The following is a 17590-nucleotide window of genomic DNA, read 5'->3' on the forward strand; positions in this document are numbered from 1 at the left end:
TTTTGTAAATGCATCTAAAACAAATTGTTGAAACACAATGATAAATAAACAACTTGTATCCTATTTGTTAAAACGCCGTGGCTGGAGAGCCGTGGCGCGGTCAAATTGCCGCGCAGTTTCAGGGAACGCGGCATTTCCCTTATAGCCCGTTATAGCCTCATGGCTAACCATAACCTTAACCCGGCGCTGTCTAAAACTGCACTAAAACGCGGTCAAATTGCGGCGCAGTTTCAGGGACCGCGGCATTTCCCTTATAGCCTCATGGCTATCCCTAACCTTAACCCGGCGCGGTCTAAAACGCGGTCAATTGGTCGGCGCAGTTACAGGAGCCGCGGCGCGCGGCCGGCACAAAAATAACATGGCAGTTTCGGCCGCGCCGCGGCACTGCAGACACTCCCTTGTTAAAAAGGCTCCATGAGAGACTGTCATGCTGGCCCTTTAAGGGGCGGAGCCTAAACCACCGGTGCAAGAAGGAGAGAGAGAAGAAAGAGTTTAGTGCATCGGAGTTCGCCATCTAGGTTTGAACTTCATTAAACTACCCTCAATTAAACAGCGACTCTTCATTTGCGTTCTTCACATGTAAATGGCAATCTCATTTGTGATTGATTCTGCCCTTGCAGGAGAAGGTGGCAGCTTTGCCTGGAAAGGCGAGTATAAGCCGGGCTGTATCGGCTTTGAGCCTTTCTCAAACAGCTGATGCCGCAAGCGGTGGCTGCGCATGTTGGTCGTGTTTCCCGTGTACCGAACCTTTGAAACGCAGTTATTGCATATTGCATAGTCCTTTTCGAGCTTTGTCCCATCTGTGCTGAAATGGAAGCCAAAGTGAGTCCATACTTTGGACTTAAATGGAGCTGGTGCGTCTTTTAACGTGTCCCTCTCACTTTTGTTTTCCTCCGCCATTTCCGCGTCCGTGTAGACTTCTTCCGCCCACCGTCAATCTTGCATTGCGCGCCCCCTAGCTAACTCCAAAGAAGTGTCTCAACCAAGGAACGGTGAATAGAGCCATTTATAGCGGCTTTTTACAACGTTAAAAGATCAATACTTGACGGGAACGCATCGAGAATCGATCTCGGGAGTAAATATCGCAATATATAGCCATATCTATCTTGGCGCACTCCTAATTTCTTGATCACCCCTTATCTTTTCAATTTCCTGTAGCATTTGAGGATTCCTTTTATCAGCATGTTTGGCTTCCAACAGTTTGTTCTGTAATTGCAATTGTTTTGTTTTTCGGTCTTTGTTTCTTATTAGCCGAGGCTACTGCAATTACCCTGCCCCTCAAAACTGCCTTGGCTGCATCCCAGAAAATGGTTGAGGAAATTTCAACATTGTTGTTTTCCTCCACACAAGTCTCAATGTTATTTAAATTTTTTGAATTAACTTGGTCGTACAGAGAGTGAAGGAGGAGTACATGTATGGACGCCCCACAAGGCGAGATTTTGACAGCAGCATTCTCAAATTAAATCTAATAATTCCTAATAATTTTCACTGTAGCGCTGAGTGAAAACTCAAAGCAGCCCTCATCAGCGCTGAACACGCTTGACATGGATGCTAACTTGGGCGGAATTTTCAAAGATCGTTTTGTGCAGTGAGATGAGTTTGTCTGGTCTGCGGTTGAGTGTGAGAGTGCTGTGAAAACTGCTCTGTGCAGCTCATGTTTTTCTACACCATGAAAACACACACGTTATAATCCAATGCAGAGCGAGCAGATCGTCTGACTACTCTGCTCACTTTAATTTAGTATTTTCACCGTTTTTATTCACCGAGTTGAGATCATGTCACTTAGTGACTGCTCTTTTATCATGACACAGGCCATCAGTGCTGCAGGTGCCCACACTTTTTCCTGTGTTGCACAAAGCTTGAAGCCTTCAAATTAACCTGTAGAATTATGACAAAATAATACAACATTACCATACCTTAAAATGTGGCAAGCAAAATTAATGCAAGTCTACAATATATAAAACCTTAATCTGACAATAATAAAATAAAAACCTTTTACCTTTTAAATTTTACTCAGTTTTCCTTTATCGGTTAGACGGCAAACACATTGAAAGTAGTAGTTGTAGTTTGGGCAGAAGTAAAAACGACAAACCTTAACCAATGTGGCGACGCTGACGGACATACAGTGCTTTGATCTATTTTAGGAGAGGTCTGTGCTTTTCGCTGACCAGATTTTTTGGCTTGTTCCTGATACAAATACTCGCCATGACATTACGCTTTTTCTCGATTGCTTTTGCCGAGAGCCTGTCCAGATTGATATTGTGAAGAACTCGATTCAAAGTGATAAATCAATATGACAGGGCTGGGTTAATGGCGTCATGTAATGTAGCCAAAGCTACCTACGTCTTTTAGTCTGTGGATCTATACGAGCCAGTCGGAACCAAACTGTTTAGAAAGTATTTTTCTTACATATGTCGGTCGGATGATGCAGGTTTTTAAACTTGTTTAAAACGTTGATCAAAGGGAGGATGCTTTTCAAAGAGCAATAACAAGCCGTGGATACATGAATTAAGGTGGCTTACAGTCTAACTTTAAGCTATTTCACGTCATGTCTTCTATCTTAAGTTGTCCATGTAAATGATGATTGACGTCGTAAAGCATTACATTTTTATTGTGCCCGTTGGACTTATGTATGACATTGCTGGTGTAAATTGTACGATCGGTTACTATTAAAAGCCACAAAAGTGGCGCCACAGAACCCACAACCTCAAAGAAGTGAGAGAGAGAGAGAGAGGAGGAGACTGGCTGTTGTTGTTCTTCACATTTTTTTTTTGTCGTTGACTTGAGCCCAAGGAAAGGCAACTTTCTCAAAGTCTCAAGCCGGAGCGTTAATATGGAACTCATCTCACTAATAAGTGATTATAATACTTAAAAGAGTACCTTTAGGATAATTATTATAATTACCACATTTTTCTCTCTCAGGAATATTTGCAAGTTGAAATATTAACAAAATTAAATTTTAATTTCATATCTTCTTGCTGATAATCGTGATTAATTGTAAAATTACAATATTTCCCCTCACATTACAGGGTTCAGAATAAGCGGTATCGCATCATAAAATGCTACACGCAATTTCTCTCATGTGATGCATTCGTCAGAAAAGTGTTTTTGTATCGCAGCTTTTGTGATACAAAAATGTATGTTCAATTGTATAACCAAAGCGCCTAAAAGCACTGATCACTCTTCAATTGATCGTCAATAACGGCATGACACAATGTAGGATGCAGTCCCGCTGCTGTCTCAGATCGCGAGTCTGAAAACAGGAGGAGCCACGTGCGGTAAAGTCGGACTTCTGAGGTCAATGGCTCCTAAACGCAAAAGTCTTTGCAGATCATTCACACTCATATATTTACACTGCCAAGTGACTACAACCTCGTTTTTAAAAATCAAATGCGTATTTTGGGCGCAGCGAATTACACAGACGGAGCCGAGACGAGTACTTGGGGACCATCATCAAATAGCAAAACCAAAAATGGGAACTTTTTAGCTATAATGGAACGTCAAATAGAGCGGTACAATTTGAATAACACAATAAATACACCATGATTGACACCACAGCAACCTTTTATTTTTCCATCAGAAGCTTAATACATATTTTTTGTGAGTGTAAATACAAGTCATATGTAAGAAACTCCTGCAAATGGTCATCTGATTGATGATGATATGGAAGAAAGTTGTAAATAAGGCCATCTGACTTGGTGTTAATCAATTTGTTCAACAACTAATTTTATTTGCAAGTTTTCTGTTTTATTTTGAAAAAAAAATTTTAAAAAGTGTTTAAAAGTTAATTTATTAAGTTTTTTTTTTTTTTTTAAATAAAACGTTTACAAATACATTTGAAATAATCTTGTTACATCAATGGAAAATATTGTTAGTCACTTTCGTGTTTTGCTATGCAATTATCAAATTGCTATACAAATTTGAAAAAATGAACGGATTATGTAGCAGCACTGCTATACAAGTGAAAATCCTTAATCTGAGCCCTGCATTAATAGTGACTCGTTATATTGTGGCACGCTCTGTTACTGTTTTGGTGTAATTGGGGATTAGACCTTGCTGGAGTACATTTGGCCACTTATTTCAAAGCCTTCACATTTTACTGTTATATAACATATGCAGTTATAATATATTATTAAATGCAATCTCAACCACTAGCCCCTGCTAACTTATCGGTAGTGGTTTGTGTTCTTTGTCTTGGCACTGCTGATGAACAATACCAACAACAATGTTTTCCACAAAGAGGCCTGTACATCAGCCCTTGGTTCAGCTAACACGCTTCCTGTGTCTCCTGACAGAGTCGGTCCAGGGGGAGAAGTCTTCAGCTCAGTCTTCCTCGTCCAGCTCTGGGAGCTTGAACCCCTCTAGCGCCCCCTCTGGTTCCTCAGCTTCCACTGTCCCAGTGTCTCCTGTGCTTCAGTCCACGACCCCTCCACTGCTGCAGGACCCCAGTCTTCTGCGACAGCTCCTCCCAGCGCTTCAAACAGCCCTGCAGCTCAACAACACCAGTGTGGACATGGCCAAAATCAATGAAGGTAAATAACGCGCGGCTTTCTCTTCTGCCTCTTCAGTTGTTTGGGCCTTGGCTGGTTTTATTTAGAAATACAGTGATCTTTTCTGCGTTAATTAGCAATATTTATGGATTTCCTTTTTTGTGGCAGGTTAAGTTCATAATCAGCCATATTTACCAAATGTAGGTGACTGTGTGGGCTAATATCCCTCGAGGACAATGTTATACTTCATTTACAGTCAGAATGATCATATCATTGGTCTTAACATGATTCCTAGGATTGCCTTGCAGTAGCACATGAGCGAAAAACTACAGCTGAGCAGTGACAAGTGAAGGGACCTACTTGTCCATAGAGTTACAAACCTACTGCTCCGACTGAATAAAACACCCTGATCCGAGACAGCCCTCAATGATGTCAGCGCTGTGCTTGTGTTTATGATTGTAAAAGTCTAACGCTGCAAAGTGTTGCTGGCGATTGTTTGCTTCTGTCTGTCCCGTCCCTAAATAAGTCAAAATCAGAGCGTTTATGATGGACTTAACATTTCCATCGTTGACATAGTGTGGCGGGGTCTTGGCAATGCCACAAATATGCATTTAAGTTAGCACAGAGCGTACACAGACAACACAGATTTAGTTAAACCGTGTCAAACTAATATTTCAGTAGATTACTACAGTTACTTGGCAGAAATAAAAATGCTTTTAAATACACATGTGCTGTACTCCCCCTCCCTCACTGCACCTCCTGGGTAAACCTGAGCGCACATGGCTTAGATACATGTGCATCAGTTTACAGCCGCTGCTCCTCTCAAGCCTTTCACCTCTCCTCAAACTCGAAGGCTACTTTCCCCGTCCTCTTGCGACCATCAGCCATTGTCTGTGCTCACGGATGGACAAGCAGAGCTGGAATAAAGAGGACACTGAGATTATAGAAACTATTATAATCATGGTTTTGGTCATAATTGTATTCATGATTATTCACACAATTATTAATTTTAATCTGAAGAAAATTATTCATTTTCTTCTGTCCCCATAAGTTTTTAGATTTAAAATGTCAATTTGTAATTTTTCGTGTGAGTAATAATGAGTATTAAACTCATTAGTGTTGCCCATTACCATTTGCTTATTACAAGTTATTAATCATATTAATAAAATATCCTCTTATTTACTGAACTAACTTGACGTGTAAACCTCTGGTTAAAATATTTGAGGCTGCTCCAAATTAATTGCATGTTTGCTGTAATCCTACCAACATTTTTCAAGTGGGTAGGTAAGTATGTATTTTTAAAAATGTATTATTGAAGGCATCAAAAATTCCAAATTCGTATGTAAAATCCACCCATTTAATGATAATATGCCTATGAAATTAAGTTAATATAATTTATCAGGAGAGATGCTACCGAAAATCTACAAAACAAAAAAATGAATAAGTCCAGCCGATAAATAATTTAATAATATCCAAAAATAGTTTTATTTTCTGTACATTTTGACAGTAACTTACAAACTTTTCATCCACGGAACACAAATTCTGGAGATATGCTTGAAGAGGATCTCTTCAGAAGGCACAATAAAACAAAATGCACTGCATGTTCGTATGTAAAAATGCAACTTTGTTTTAAAATCTAAAGGATGGAATGATAGGTCTTAACTTGTGCAGCTTGCATCATCAACATCATGGCATTCGCCTCTGTAGTACAATCCTCATTCTCAATGTCTTGTGTGCATATTTCAAGCCCCTGTCAAATCCCGTTGCGACCAGAATTTGTTGGTTCAACTCCACTTCGTTTGAATGTTCGGAGGCTTTGTTGGCGCTCAGCGTCACAAAATAGCAATCAATCTCATGTTTTTCACCTACACCCACCTCTTAAAACCATCAACTTATTCTTAATTCTCACTCTGTTTCCTCGCTTCGACCGATGAGTACACATGTTGTTGTCGGGACATTTTCAGCATTAAAATATTTCTAGCGGTTAGACCGCTCCGTGGGCTAAAAGGGAGCCAGCACCCCCTGCAACCACCCACTCATGGACCCCTCAAACGAGGGGAGTCCACTCCTATGGAAATGTCCCTTATGGGACAGGCAGAGTACAGTTTTAAAAACTACTGAATTATGGTTGTTTGGTGCAGTGTTTTTCAACCTTTTTTTGAGCTGCAGCACACTATTTGTGTTGATACAATTCCTCGGTATACCAGCCTCGGTGTTTCCCAACAAGGGGTACGCAAATACTCTCATTTACTTGGATTATTTAAAATTTCAAAATTCAAATTGGTACTTTTTACACCTGGCATGAATAAGTATCATTAATAAAGGTAGAGATAATAATCCACAGTATATAGTAAACAGATTTACATCAGTTAAGGGCACTCAAAGTGTGAGAAAAAGCGTGGGGGTACTCAAGACAACAGTTTACCACTGGTTTGGAGGACTATTCTGAATTTGAGCAAATGTTCTTTGTATGTTAAACTTCAAAACGCTGTGTGTTTTATTACAATCCAACTCGTAATCACTGAGACATTAGTTTAATTAGTCCCGCGGCGCAGCGGACCACCGGGGAGCGGATCACCCCGGTTCAAAACTAACGCGTTTATTTCTGTGTAAATATCATGTTACAACGTGGGCATCTGCAGTTTATTGACGGATGCCTGTATATGGACAAGTTCCATTTTCTTTTTGTGGCATAAACCAGTGTATAATAAACTGATAATTCAGTTCTGTATGTGTTTTTCTCTATCTGATCACCTTCTTTTTTGGGGGGGAGATTACAAAAATAAACCCTTACCCATTATCAACTCAAACGATTGTTTTATGTAATAGGGGTCGGTCTTCAGACTTTTAGTTCTTCGATTCTAGTAGATTTGTTTGAAACAGTTCTGAACAGTTGAACTGTTCATTTGAAGGCTTGTCAAATGTCAGTGTCAGGTGTACTTGTTCTGAGGGACGTCCAGCAGCGTGGTTATGCCCTCATAACATGACCGTCTGCTGCTTCTAGAGAAGAACTTTCAACAGAAGACTATAAATCCATAAACACAAGTTAGGCAATTAAAAGATCATGTTTGTAAAGACTTTTGATATGTGATTGGCTGAAGCACACTCCCCCGGGTCTCCTCCTGTCCATCCTCTCTCACAGGCCAGCATTTCACCATTTAGGTAAAAACTACAGCTTTGGTTGGATAAACGACCACAAACGCCACACGGAGCTAAAATGGTGTGTCCATTACATTAATTGAAATCAAAAACATGATTTAAAAACAACATAGAACAACAGCGCTTTCGTTATTCTGCAATACTAAACCAATTATACACATACCACGCTACGAAATGTGTGCTTTAAGTTCACTAATGGTTTGTTAAATAACTTTCAAGCTGGACTCTGGTTTTGCTGCTGTTGGAGCTGCGCTCGTTCACCCCTCCCCTCCCCACATACTTTACTGTAATACATGATGTAGAAGCCTTGGAAACCCCAATCATAGCTCAACCACAGAGCTCAACTTTCAGCAACTGTTTGAATTGTGACGATTGGGCATCAATCGCATATTCACAGTGTGAGATTTTTGTGTGTGCCTTACCATTACCGTATTAGACAACATTGTGGTAAATGCCGGGTTACCATATTGTGCGCACAAAAAGGCGCACCATCAACTAATGGTCTACCATGGGTACTGGCCCATACATAAAGCGCACTGGACTATAAAGCGCACTGGACTATAAAGCGCATTAAGCTAAACAAAACAGACTGATAAGTCAGTCAGTTGAGCTTTATTAAACGCGTTCAACTCATTCACATCAACATTGTTCAACATCAAAACGCACTCTGCTACCGCTAACAGACACGTTAGCATATCCAAATCAATTCTCAGTCAAGATCACTTGTAAACACGTAAAATACACACACACAACGCACTCTGCTATCGCTAAAAGACATGTTAGCATATTCACAACAACTCCCAGTCTCATTCAGTTGCAACACGTAAAATACAACACAGTACACTTTTTCAGTTCATTCCTCGTCCACAAATCTTTCAAATTCTTCATCTTCAGTGTCCCGAGTTTAACTACGTTAGGCGGATCCATCTCGAGTCACGCGAGTTCAGTGATGATTCCCGGCCTTGTGAAAGCTCTGACCATAGTTGACTGATACTTTTAGCCCAGAGTTTAAAGTCCGCGCCGTAAGCGCGTCTCTTGTGATAATATAATAGATCCGTAGCGTCTTGGCAGGAGCCTTCTTGGGGTCCCTAGTTCGGGGTCCTTGATTTAGGTGTCCGCGTTGTTCCTGACGTTAAATGTAGTTTACATTTTCACAGAGCGAATCAATATTGGCGTTACTGGTCATTGCTTTGAGGTCAAATTTGATAACTTTACTCTGTGTTTGTGTCCAGTTCTCACAGCTGCGGTCACACAAGCGTCACTGCAGTCGATGCTCCATAAGATCCTCACCGCCGGACCCTCAGCGTTCAACATCACTACTATCCTCTCCCAAGCAGCTCAGCTCTCCAGTCAAGGTAAGTAAGCCTCCTCCTTGTGTAACTGCACTAGACTTTGACTGTGGAGTGCGCTTACCTTGTGTTTCCACGCTCTCCTCTGCTCCAGCCGCTCAGCAGTCCAACCAGTCGCCCATGTCATTAACGTCAGATGCCTCGTCACCGCGTTCGTATGTGTCTCCTCGGATCGGCACGCCACAGACCAACGCCGGCCAACTGAAACCTCTTCTCAACACTCAGCCCGTCATCTCCCACGCAAAGGTACAGCACTGGGTTTGAGTGAGGCTCTTCTTATTTGACATACGGCCCAAGTTTGGAGTAATAACTACAAAACCATAATAACAGACATTAGTCAGCTTTACAAGAAAGAGTAAATATAACAAAAAGCAATGCCAAGATATACCTTCTAAAATCAACAATTCGTATACAGCTCAACAATTTAATTTATGTTCACACCGCGCAAATACCGCAATGTAGAAAAAGGAAAGAACAAGTGCCAAACTATTTTCAACATTTGTTTATCAAAGGGAAAGAAAACATTTAAGTCACTTTATTTTAAAGCCGTGGCTGGAGAGCCGCGCCGCGGTCAAATGGCCGTGCAGTTTCAGGGACCGCGGCACTTCCTTAATAGCCTCATGGCTAACCTTAACCCTAACCTTAACCCTAACCTTAACCCTAACCTTAACCCGGCGCGGTCTAAAACGGCGCTAAAACGCGGTCAAATAGCGCAGCAGTTTCAGGAGCCGAGGAGTGCGGTCGGCACAAAAATAGCATGGCAGTTTCGGCCGCGCACCGCGGCTCTGCGGACACTCTCTTATTTTAAAGTGCTTTTGTGTTTCTGTTTGTGGTGCTGGAATAATATGAAAGATTAACTTTTGTCAAAACATGAATCTGTTCAGATGTTTAAAAAGGATGAGATTGACAAATAAATTGATTGAAGCCTAATAATGGTAAAGTATTGCAGATTGTATCATATGAGAATCCATCATTAATTTAGTTTTATTGCTTTGTAGTAAAGGGGTGGGCTGAATAAGTTTTTTTACTCCATTCTTTGCAACTGCAATTTGATGAAAGAAATGTATATTTGTCCTTATGTCTTATTTAATTGTGTTTTTTGATTAAACTGTAATTCTTACTTTCTAACTGTATACTTGTTTGTCTTGTGCAGGTGAGCTCGTCCTCAGTGAAGCAGTCGTCTCACGCTCAGCCTTCCTCACAGCAGCCTGCGTCCAGTGAGAAGCAGCACAGTCACGATGCTACGAGCGCCTCGCCCCGGACACTGCAGCGCCAGGGGTACGTGTCTGTGTGTCTGTCTCTCTCTGTCTCTCTCTGTCTCTCTCTGTCTCTCTGTCTCTCTGTGTCTCTCTGTGTCTCTGTGTGTGTCTCTGAGCTCTGTCCTTTGGCTGCACATCACACTTTACTCTCTGGCCCTGCTGCATGTTCCTCTGCTTTAGTGGTTCTGCCCATAAAGCCCTCCATCATGGGGTTAGGGCACCATCTAGTGGCCAATGGAATACTTCTTTGCTGCCTTGGAATGCTGTTGGGATGAATATAAGCCATGAAGTCTGCACGATAGCACAGCACACTGTAGTAAATACAAAATAAATACTGGGGCTTTACAGATACGTCTTTAGACCGATACTGTGCATTCTGCTATAAGTCAATACAACTCTTTTTAAAACATGATTTTGATACTGTACTGTGATGTTGTGTGAATAAAATACAAGTGGAGACACTGGATGATATTAAGAATCACAAATAATTAAACTTAAATTTTTGGGAGTGTCTACAGAGCCGCGGCGCACGGCCGAAACTGCCATGTTGTTTTGTGCCGCGGCTCCTGAACCTGCTGCGCTATTTGACCGCGCCGGGTTAAGGTTAGGGTTAGCCATGAGGCTATATGGCAGTGCCACGGTTCCTGAAACTGCGGGGCCATTTGACCGCGCCGCGTCTCTGCAGCCACGGCCTTAATTTTAATAGCATCCCTGTGCTTTGGTGTGAAGAGTCCATGAGAGCATTTGTGGTGTTTTATAATGTGTGTTGGCTTTTTAATTACAATGGAAAAATAAAAGATTTCCTTAAACTTAGTCAGACTCTAGAACATCCAGTTTACCCATGGTAAGAGCTTATAGCCATGTCTGTGCTTTAAGATAAGATGCTCTTCCCTTTCTTTCTCCTATGGAGTTTATCTGCTTTGGCAAATATACATTGACATTTTAGTGAATGTTTTGGGAACAACTTGATTTTAGAGTTAGTTTTTCAAAGCTCAAAGCGGCGGCACCATCAGTGTCAATCCTACTCAAGACTTGCTCTGGAGGTTAGCTGTTGGTTATCAGCGGCGGTCTTATCTCTGCCGTCCAGGCATATTCTACTAATGAAAGTATTCTGACACTTCCAGTAAAACCTCCTGCTGTGCTCTGACTCAGGATGAAGCAGGCGCTTGAACATGACACGGCACAAGAAAAACTATTATTTAACGTGGCTTAAAATAACATTTACTAAAAAGAATGAACGGAAAGCGAATGTTGAGTAATGATAAATAATGAATGGAGAGCATCCAGTGTCAAGATCTATTTGATCATTGAAGAGTAGATAAGAGTCTGTGTGTGTAATGAGGGTTTTTATGGGTGTAACTGTCAAAATCACAAAGGGCAGACCCTGGTTCATGGTTACTTTTCTGTTTGTTTTATGTGTGAACTTAAGACTAGGTTATTTCCCTGGTTAATGTGTGAAATAATGGTGTACTGACAGAATGTTTTGTCTTTCATGTATCAGCAGTCAGAGGAGTCCGTCTCCCAGTCCTAACCAGCTGTCCAACAGCACGTCGTCCTCTGCCTCAGGCTCGCGGGCTGCCTGCTCCCTCACACCCTCCCTGTCTGCACACTTTAACGAGAGCCTCATCAAGCATGTGCAGGGCTGGCCCGCCGAGCACGTGGAGAAGCAGGTACACTTGTTTTTATTTGTCATTTATTAAGGATTGCACAAGTTACAATAAGCCCAGGGATTAAACAATGAATCCAAACAGGCGCATTCCTATTGGACTTGGTCACACAGCACCCTTTTTATCATGTCATTTCAATTCTGAAGTATTTACTCAATTATCTCTTTTAATCTCAATTATAAAATTGAATAAAGGTTTAGGTCTAGACATTGCATTTCCTGTTGAATATGTAGTCACACGATTCAGGTAAATGACATGACCAAACACGCTTACTGGGCTAAAGACCCACACTAACAGTGCAACTGGCTCTGATGGGGACAGATGGAGCTGCTGGTGTCGGTCCGGGGTGCTGTTGTAGTTTGGTGAAATGTTTGGCCCATTTTTTTGGCTCCTGATCTTTGCCGCCCTTTGGTTTGATCTGCCATCTGCTCACTCAGTGGCTCATGTTGATGAGCGCGGAGCAGTGAGGACTGGTACGGCTTTGCTCTTCGGAATAAACCAAAGACGCTGTGGAGCTCCAGATCGAATGTGTGCTCTGACAAAAATAAAACGTGTTTGTGTGTGTGTGGTCACACTGATATATTTTAACTGTAGATTTAACCATGTTACACTCGGGTAAAGCCTCCCTGCGTAAACTAAGGCCAAGGCCTCACTGCACTCGTATTTCGCCCTACGCATGCCCAGCATTAAATGTGAATGAGAAGGGCCACAAAGGACATTAGAGCACATAACGCGCACATAGATTTCAGAAAATATAATCCAACCTATTGTTTGACACCTGACTCAAGCGTAGGCGCGCATCTCAGTCAATATGCATAAAAGCATGTGTGTGTTGTTGTATTTGTGCACAACACATTCACATTGTCAATCTGCTTTCAAATGTTCTTTTGAAAGCCTTGAGTTTGGCATGCTCAGCGGCGCAGATGCTAAATACAGGCCTTTTCATGTGGCTATTTTCCACTGTTGACCTGTTACAAGTGTCTAAACGTGTCTAAAGTTTGAGTGTTTTCCCAAAACACAGGGCCAGTGCCGCGTGTAGATGTAAAGCTCCAGCGCACACGTTCTGCTGGAGCTGCCGGTGTGGCCGTCTTTGCGCTGACGTGTGGCTGTGGCTTTACGAGCGCTTAAACGCTGTTGTGTGCAATGTGTTTAAGCACTAAAAGTTTGGGTTCTGATCAAAACTGATGTGTGTAATCAGCATTGATCCATGATGAATTAGTCAATATTCTATGATTAATGGCATAATTATAACGGGCTGAAATAAATGACAACTCTCCGGCTTTTCTTCACTAGTTTGTATTTTAAAAAAGCAGATTTGCCATCCCATAGAACATTTAATTAGATTCATGTTTTGAAGTTTGCAGGGTCTGGCGTGATTTGTAAATGTTTCTTTTCAGACTAGGACGCCATTGTATCTTCTTCTGTCCATATGTGTGCGCTGAGACCATGTGTGTGTTTGTGTGTGTGTTTGTGTGTAGGCCTCCAGACTACGTGAAGAGGCTCACACCATGGGGAGCATCTGCCTCTCAGACAACTGCACAGAGCTCAAGAACCTGCGCTCCTTGGTCCGAGTGTGTGAAGTCCAGGCCACGCTCAGAGAGCAGAGGTAACACTGCACCTCTACATTACAGTCACTACTACAGCAGCAGCACCGTCACTACTACAGCTGCAGCAGCAGCGTCACTACTACAGCTGCAGCAGCGTCACTACTACAGCTGCAGCAGCAGCGTCACTACTACAGCTGCAGCAGCAGCGTCACTACTACAGCTGCAGCAGCAGCGTCACTACTACAGCTGCAGCAGCAGCGTCACTACTACAGCTGCAGCAGCAGCGTCACTACTACAGCTGCAGCAGCAGCGTCACTACTACAGCTGCAGCAGCAGCGTCACTACTACAGCTGCAGCAGCAGCGTCACTACTACAGCTGCAGCAGCAGCGTCACTACTACAGCTGCAGCAGCAGCGTCACTACTACAGCTGCAGCAGCAGCGTCACTACTACAGCTGCAGCAGCAGCGTCACTACTACAGCTGCAGCAGCAGCGTCACTACTACAGCTGCAGCAGCGTCACTACTACAGCTGCAGCGTCACTACTACAGCTGCAGCAGCAGCGTCACTACTACAGCTGCAGCAGCAGCGTCACTACTGCATCTCACTCACTACAGCACTGTCACTCACTCTTAACTCTGTCTCTTTTACAGGATACTGTTTTTGAGACAACAAATCAAAGAACTTGAAAAGCTGAAGAATCAGAATTCGTTCATGGTTTGAGAACTGTTTGGTGTGGACGTGTATAAGGAGAAGAATATTGCACAGAGTGGAACTGGAGGCAGTTTTCTGGAGCCCGGCCCGTACACAGGAGCTGCAATCGGCCTGCTCCGGACGGCTGGGCTGGGAGCATCCAGGAGAATGCACGAGGAGCTGCTGAGGGCAGGGGACATTTACAAGACTTTCACGGCCGAAACATGTAGATTTCTTGTAGATGTTATTATCTATGTTGTAAATATGTTTTGTAGATTGAAGCCATGGAAAGCCATGTCTATCAAAGCTTTTGACATCCAAACTAATCAACGCTTAGGCGGCTACGTTCATTAGCTAGCCTTTTCTTCATGTTCACGTTTCTGCAGTTGAGAGTTCATGCTGTCAGTCTGTGGGGCACTGAACCAGTGAAGTGTGTTATCTGCAAAGGGAGGACCTGCTGTTTATCTGCACCTCAACACTAAAGCTAGTCCTGCTGTCAAAACTGTTTGCTTTTCAACCCAGTACCAAAGATGTGGTACGAGCACTTTCCAATCACAGTACAAACTACTGTTGATCAGTACCATAATGCTTTTACCTTGGCAAGATGATCAAACACTGTAAATACAAGTTGGTCATCCAAAATCAGACTTTGACTTCCAGCAGATGAACCCCCTTCAGTGCACAGTTCAGTAGACTGGTCCTGCTGGTGACCCTACGACCTGCTGCTCGTGCTGGTCCTCCTCACTGCTTCTCTTTGGTTCAGTGGTCTGCTCTTAGCTTCTGGTGGCCCTGCATTTCCCAGTCTGAATAAACTACAGTGCCTGGTGGTGTGCTGGAGTGAGTGATTTTAAACGGTGGTGAGTGAGATGTTTGGGCGTGCTGCTTTTGGACCATGGTGACTTTCTCGGCCCTGCCCTGCCGCGCTGCCTCTGCACCTGTCACACAGACGGAACACACATGTCATGAGAGCTTTAGGAGGCAGTATGATGACATCATACAGACACAAGTCTGAGTTCAGTCTGAGGCGGGTGTGGCACAAGCGCCTCAACAGTCTGCAGGGCAACGAGAGGTCACAAGGTCAAATGTGAAATGTATGTATTGTAATAAACATATTCAACTAATGTGTTCACTGGTGTTTTCTGGGGATGGTTTTTATGTTGCACCTGGAGTTATACCAGGTCAGAAAGTAAATGTGTTTACATTTACAATAAATCTATATGTTGAGGTTGTGATCACAAACTGTCCATGTCTGAGTAAAGTTGATATGCGATGCTGAATGTATACTGCCCTCTTCTGGTGGAAGAACATGTGAACGTTTGGGTGAACACCTCAAACTGTAAAAGTGGGACAAGACCTGATAAATAAGGCTTATGGAGAGAGCCTTAAAACTGACACGGGAGTTTGGAAAGTCCGGTCACTATATTGCAACCCAGAAAGATGAGGCCCTGAAAGAGTTTTTGTTTTATGCAAGATACTTCTGGTATCTTGTATTTGTAAATTATATAATGCATGTGGCACTAAGGTTCTAATTACATTATTGACTTAGTGGGCCTTAAGTCAAAAAATATATAACGGAACCTCAGTTCCGTTATTTATTTTTTTAAGGATTAAAAGTCGAACAATACAGAGAATACAGAGTGAAAAACAAAATAAGAATAAATAATCCGAATGGCTTTTTAAAAATATGAATTTACAACCGTCAACTGATAAAGCAGTAATCAAATAGAGCACTCATTTTTAATCAACTAAAATGCCATTTCTAGGGTTTTATGAAAATAAGTTCAGAAGAGTCCAGAAAGCGTGAGCTTTTTCGATTGTTGGTGTGATGCAGAGTTCAATATGTTCTCCATTACATTCTATAAAATGAAGCAACCCAGGGGCAATGATATTGAGAATGATATTCTCGAGATGGAATTGGAAAATGATATGTAATATACTTACATAAACTATTGATAAGATAAGAGCCATGTTCATCAAGTAGTGATACAATGTTAATGTTTATTTGAAAACACTTGAAATTAAGTTTGAAGCATAATTTCTAAGCAAGTAAATATTGTTGGTGAAAATTGGCTAACGAGACTAGAAGCTTTTTAGGTGTAATTACATGTTAATATAAAAGAAGGTCCAGCAGTCTCATCAAATATTGCATTTGGTATGAAATACCATATTGATTTTAAATTAGCTATGCCTCTTTTTAACCAATTCATTTTGAATATGTTCACAGTATCAGTCCAAGACTTCTAGCCCTCCTGCTTTTGAGTTTGTTAGTATCGATTTTTTTAGGTTTATGAGTTTTTTTCTAAATAAAATGCAGAAATAAGTTATTCATTTCTTTGGAGGTTTGATCTTCTACATGAAGTGAAAGCAAGGGAAAAACAAAGCGAGAAAGAACTCTGCCCTCTTAAGTTATACATCTATATTTCTGGTTGCCAAGGGTTTTGTATATGTACTCCAAAGTATTTAACAGTTTGTTTGATTGGAATACTCTCTAAATATTGGTCTTCACTGCAATGTATCGGCAGCAGCTCACATTCGGACACATTAAGCCTGAAGCCTGGGGAATTCTTCATTTAATGCAATAGAGTTTTGTTTTTCTTAAAAAGAGCTGTGTCATCCGTAAAGCTGTGAGATCTTAATCTCTCTATTAGAAATACTAATTCCTTTAAGGTATAGAATATCTATAGATAATAATTCAACAACTAAAATAAAATAAAGGCAGTCAAGGGACATCCATGACGTACCCCTCGTGTGACAAACCTGTAGTAGTGCTAAAGTTGACCATTACAGAGCTAAACCTTCTAAAGAAAGAGCTGTGTGTGAAGGAAGAGCGTGATGTGGTTTCAGTTGGTTTGAGATCTTGTGAATGGTTTAATTTAGTTTCTCATAAGTGGGGGCCAGACTGAGTCCAGGGCCAATTCTTTAGTCTGAGTCCAGCCCTGCTCCCCTTGGTCATTTTCTGTGGATGTGGGAAAGGCCTGACTGATTACTGATGAAGTAATGTGTGCTTTTTACAGACCATAATTTGAAGTTCTAAATTTTGAGATGCCAAAGTAAAAGAACTCAAGAGCATGTTTAAAGGACAATTAGAATACAAATAATGCTTATTATGTATATTTTAAAATACATTTTAGTACAGGTGTTTTGTAAGGCAAGGTAGAGCTCATTTCATACACAAGGCAATTCAAAGTGCTTCACACGACAGGACAAAATGCATTCAAATCACAAAGAAATGTTTAGTCCTGACTCTGGCACCAGCAGGAGGCCGGTCCATGTTTAGTCCTGACTCTGGCACCAGCAGGAGGCCGGTCCATGTTTAGTCCTGACTCTGGCACCAGCAGGAGGCCGGTCCATGTTTAGTCCTGACTCTGGCACCAGCAGGAGGCCGGTCCATGTTTAGTCCTGACTCTGGCACCAGCAGGAGGCCGGTC

General features: G+C 42.0%; 1 protein-coding gene across 3 annotated transcripts in view; it reads left to right on the forward strand.

The window, feature by feature from the left end:
• Positions 1-15283, forward strand: part of waca (WW domain containing adaptor with coiled-coil a) — a 41827-nt gene extending 26544 nt beyond the window's left edge. For 2 of the 3 annotated variants that reach the window (XM_072451202.1, XM_072451204.1), the window contains exons 7-13: positions 4296-4532; positions 8882-9004; positions 9093-9244; positions 10152-10276; positions 11759-11927; positions 13403-13530; positions 14123-15283. In XM_072451202.1, coding sequence (XP_072307303.1) covers positions 4296-4532; positions 8882-9004; positions 9093-9244; positions 10152-10276; positions 11759-11927; positions 13403-13530; positions 14123-14192 — 1004 coding nt within the window. In that variant the 3' untranslated portion in view covers positions 14193-15283. The remainder of the gene's footprint in view (positions 1-4295; positions 4533-8881; positions 9005-9092; positions 9245-10151; positions 10277-11758; positions 11928-13402; positions 13531-14122) is intronic. The other variant, XM_072451203.1, reaches the window with a different exon arrangement.
• Positions 15284-17590: the final 2307 nt, after the last annotated feature.

This window comes from Eucyclogobius newberryi, unplaced genomic scaffold, assembly GCF_026437365.1.
Source record: "Eucyclogobius newberryi isolate DKJ021-1_F unplaced genomic scaffold, fEucNew1.0.hap1 SCAF_18, whole genome shotgun sequence".
Classification (NCBI taxonomy): Eukaryota; Metazoa; Chordata; class Actinopteri; order Gobiiformes; family Gobiidae; genus Eucyclogobius; species Eucyclogobius newberryi.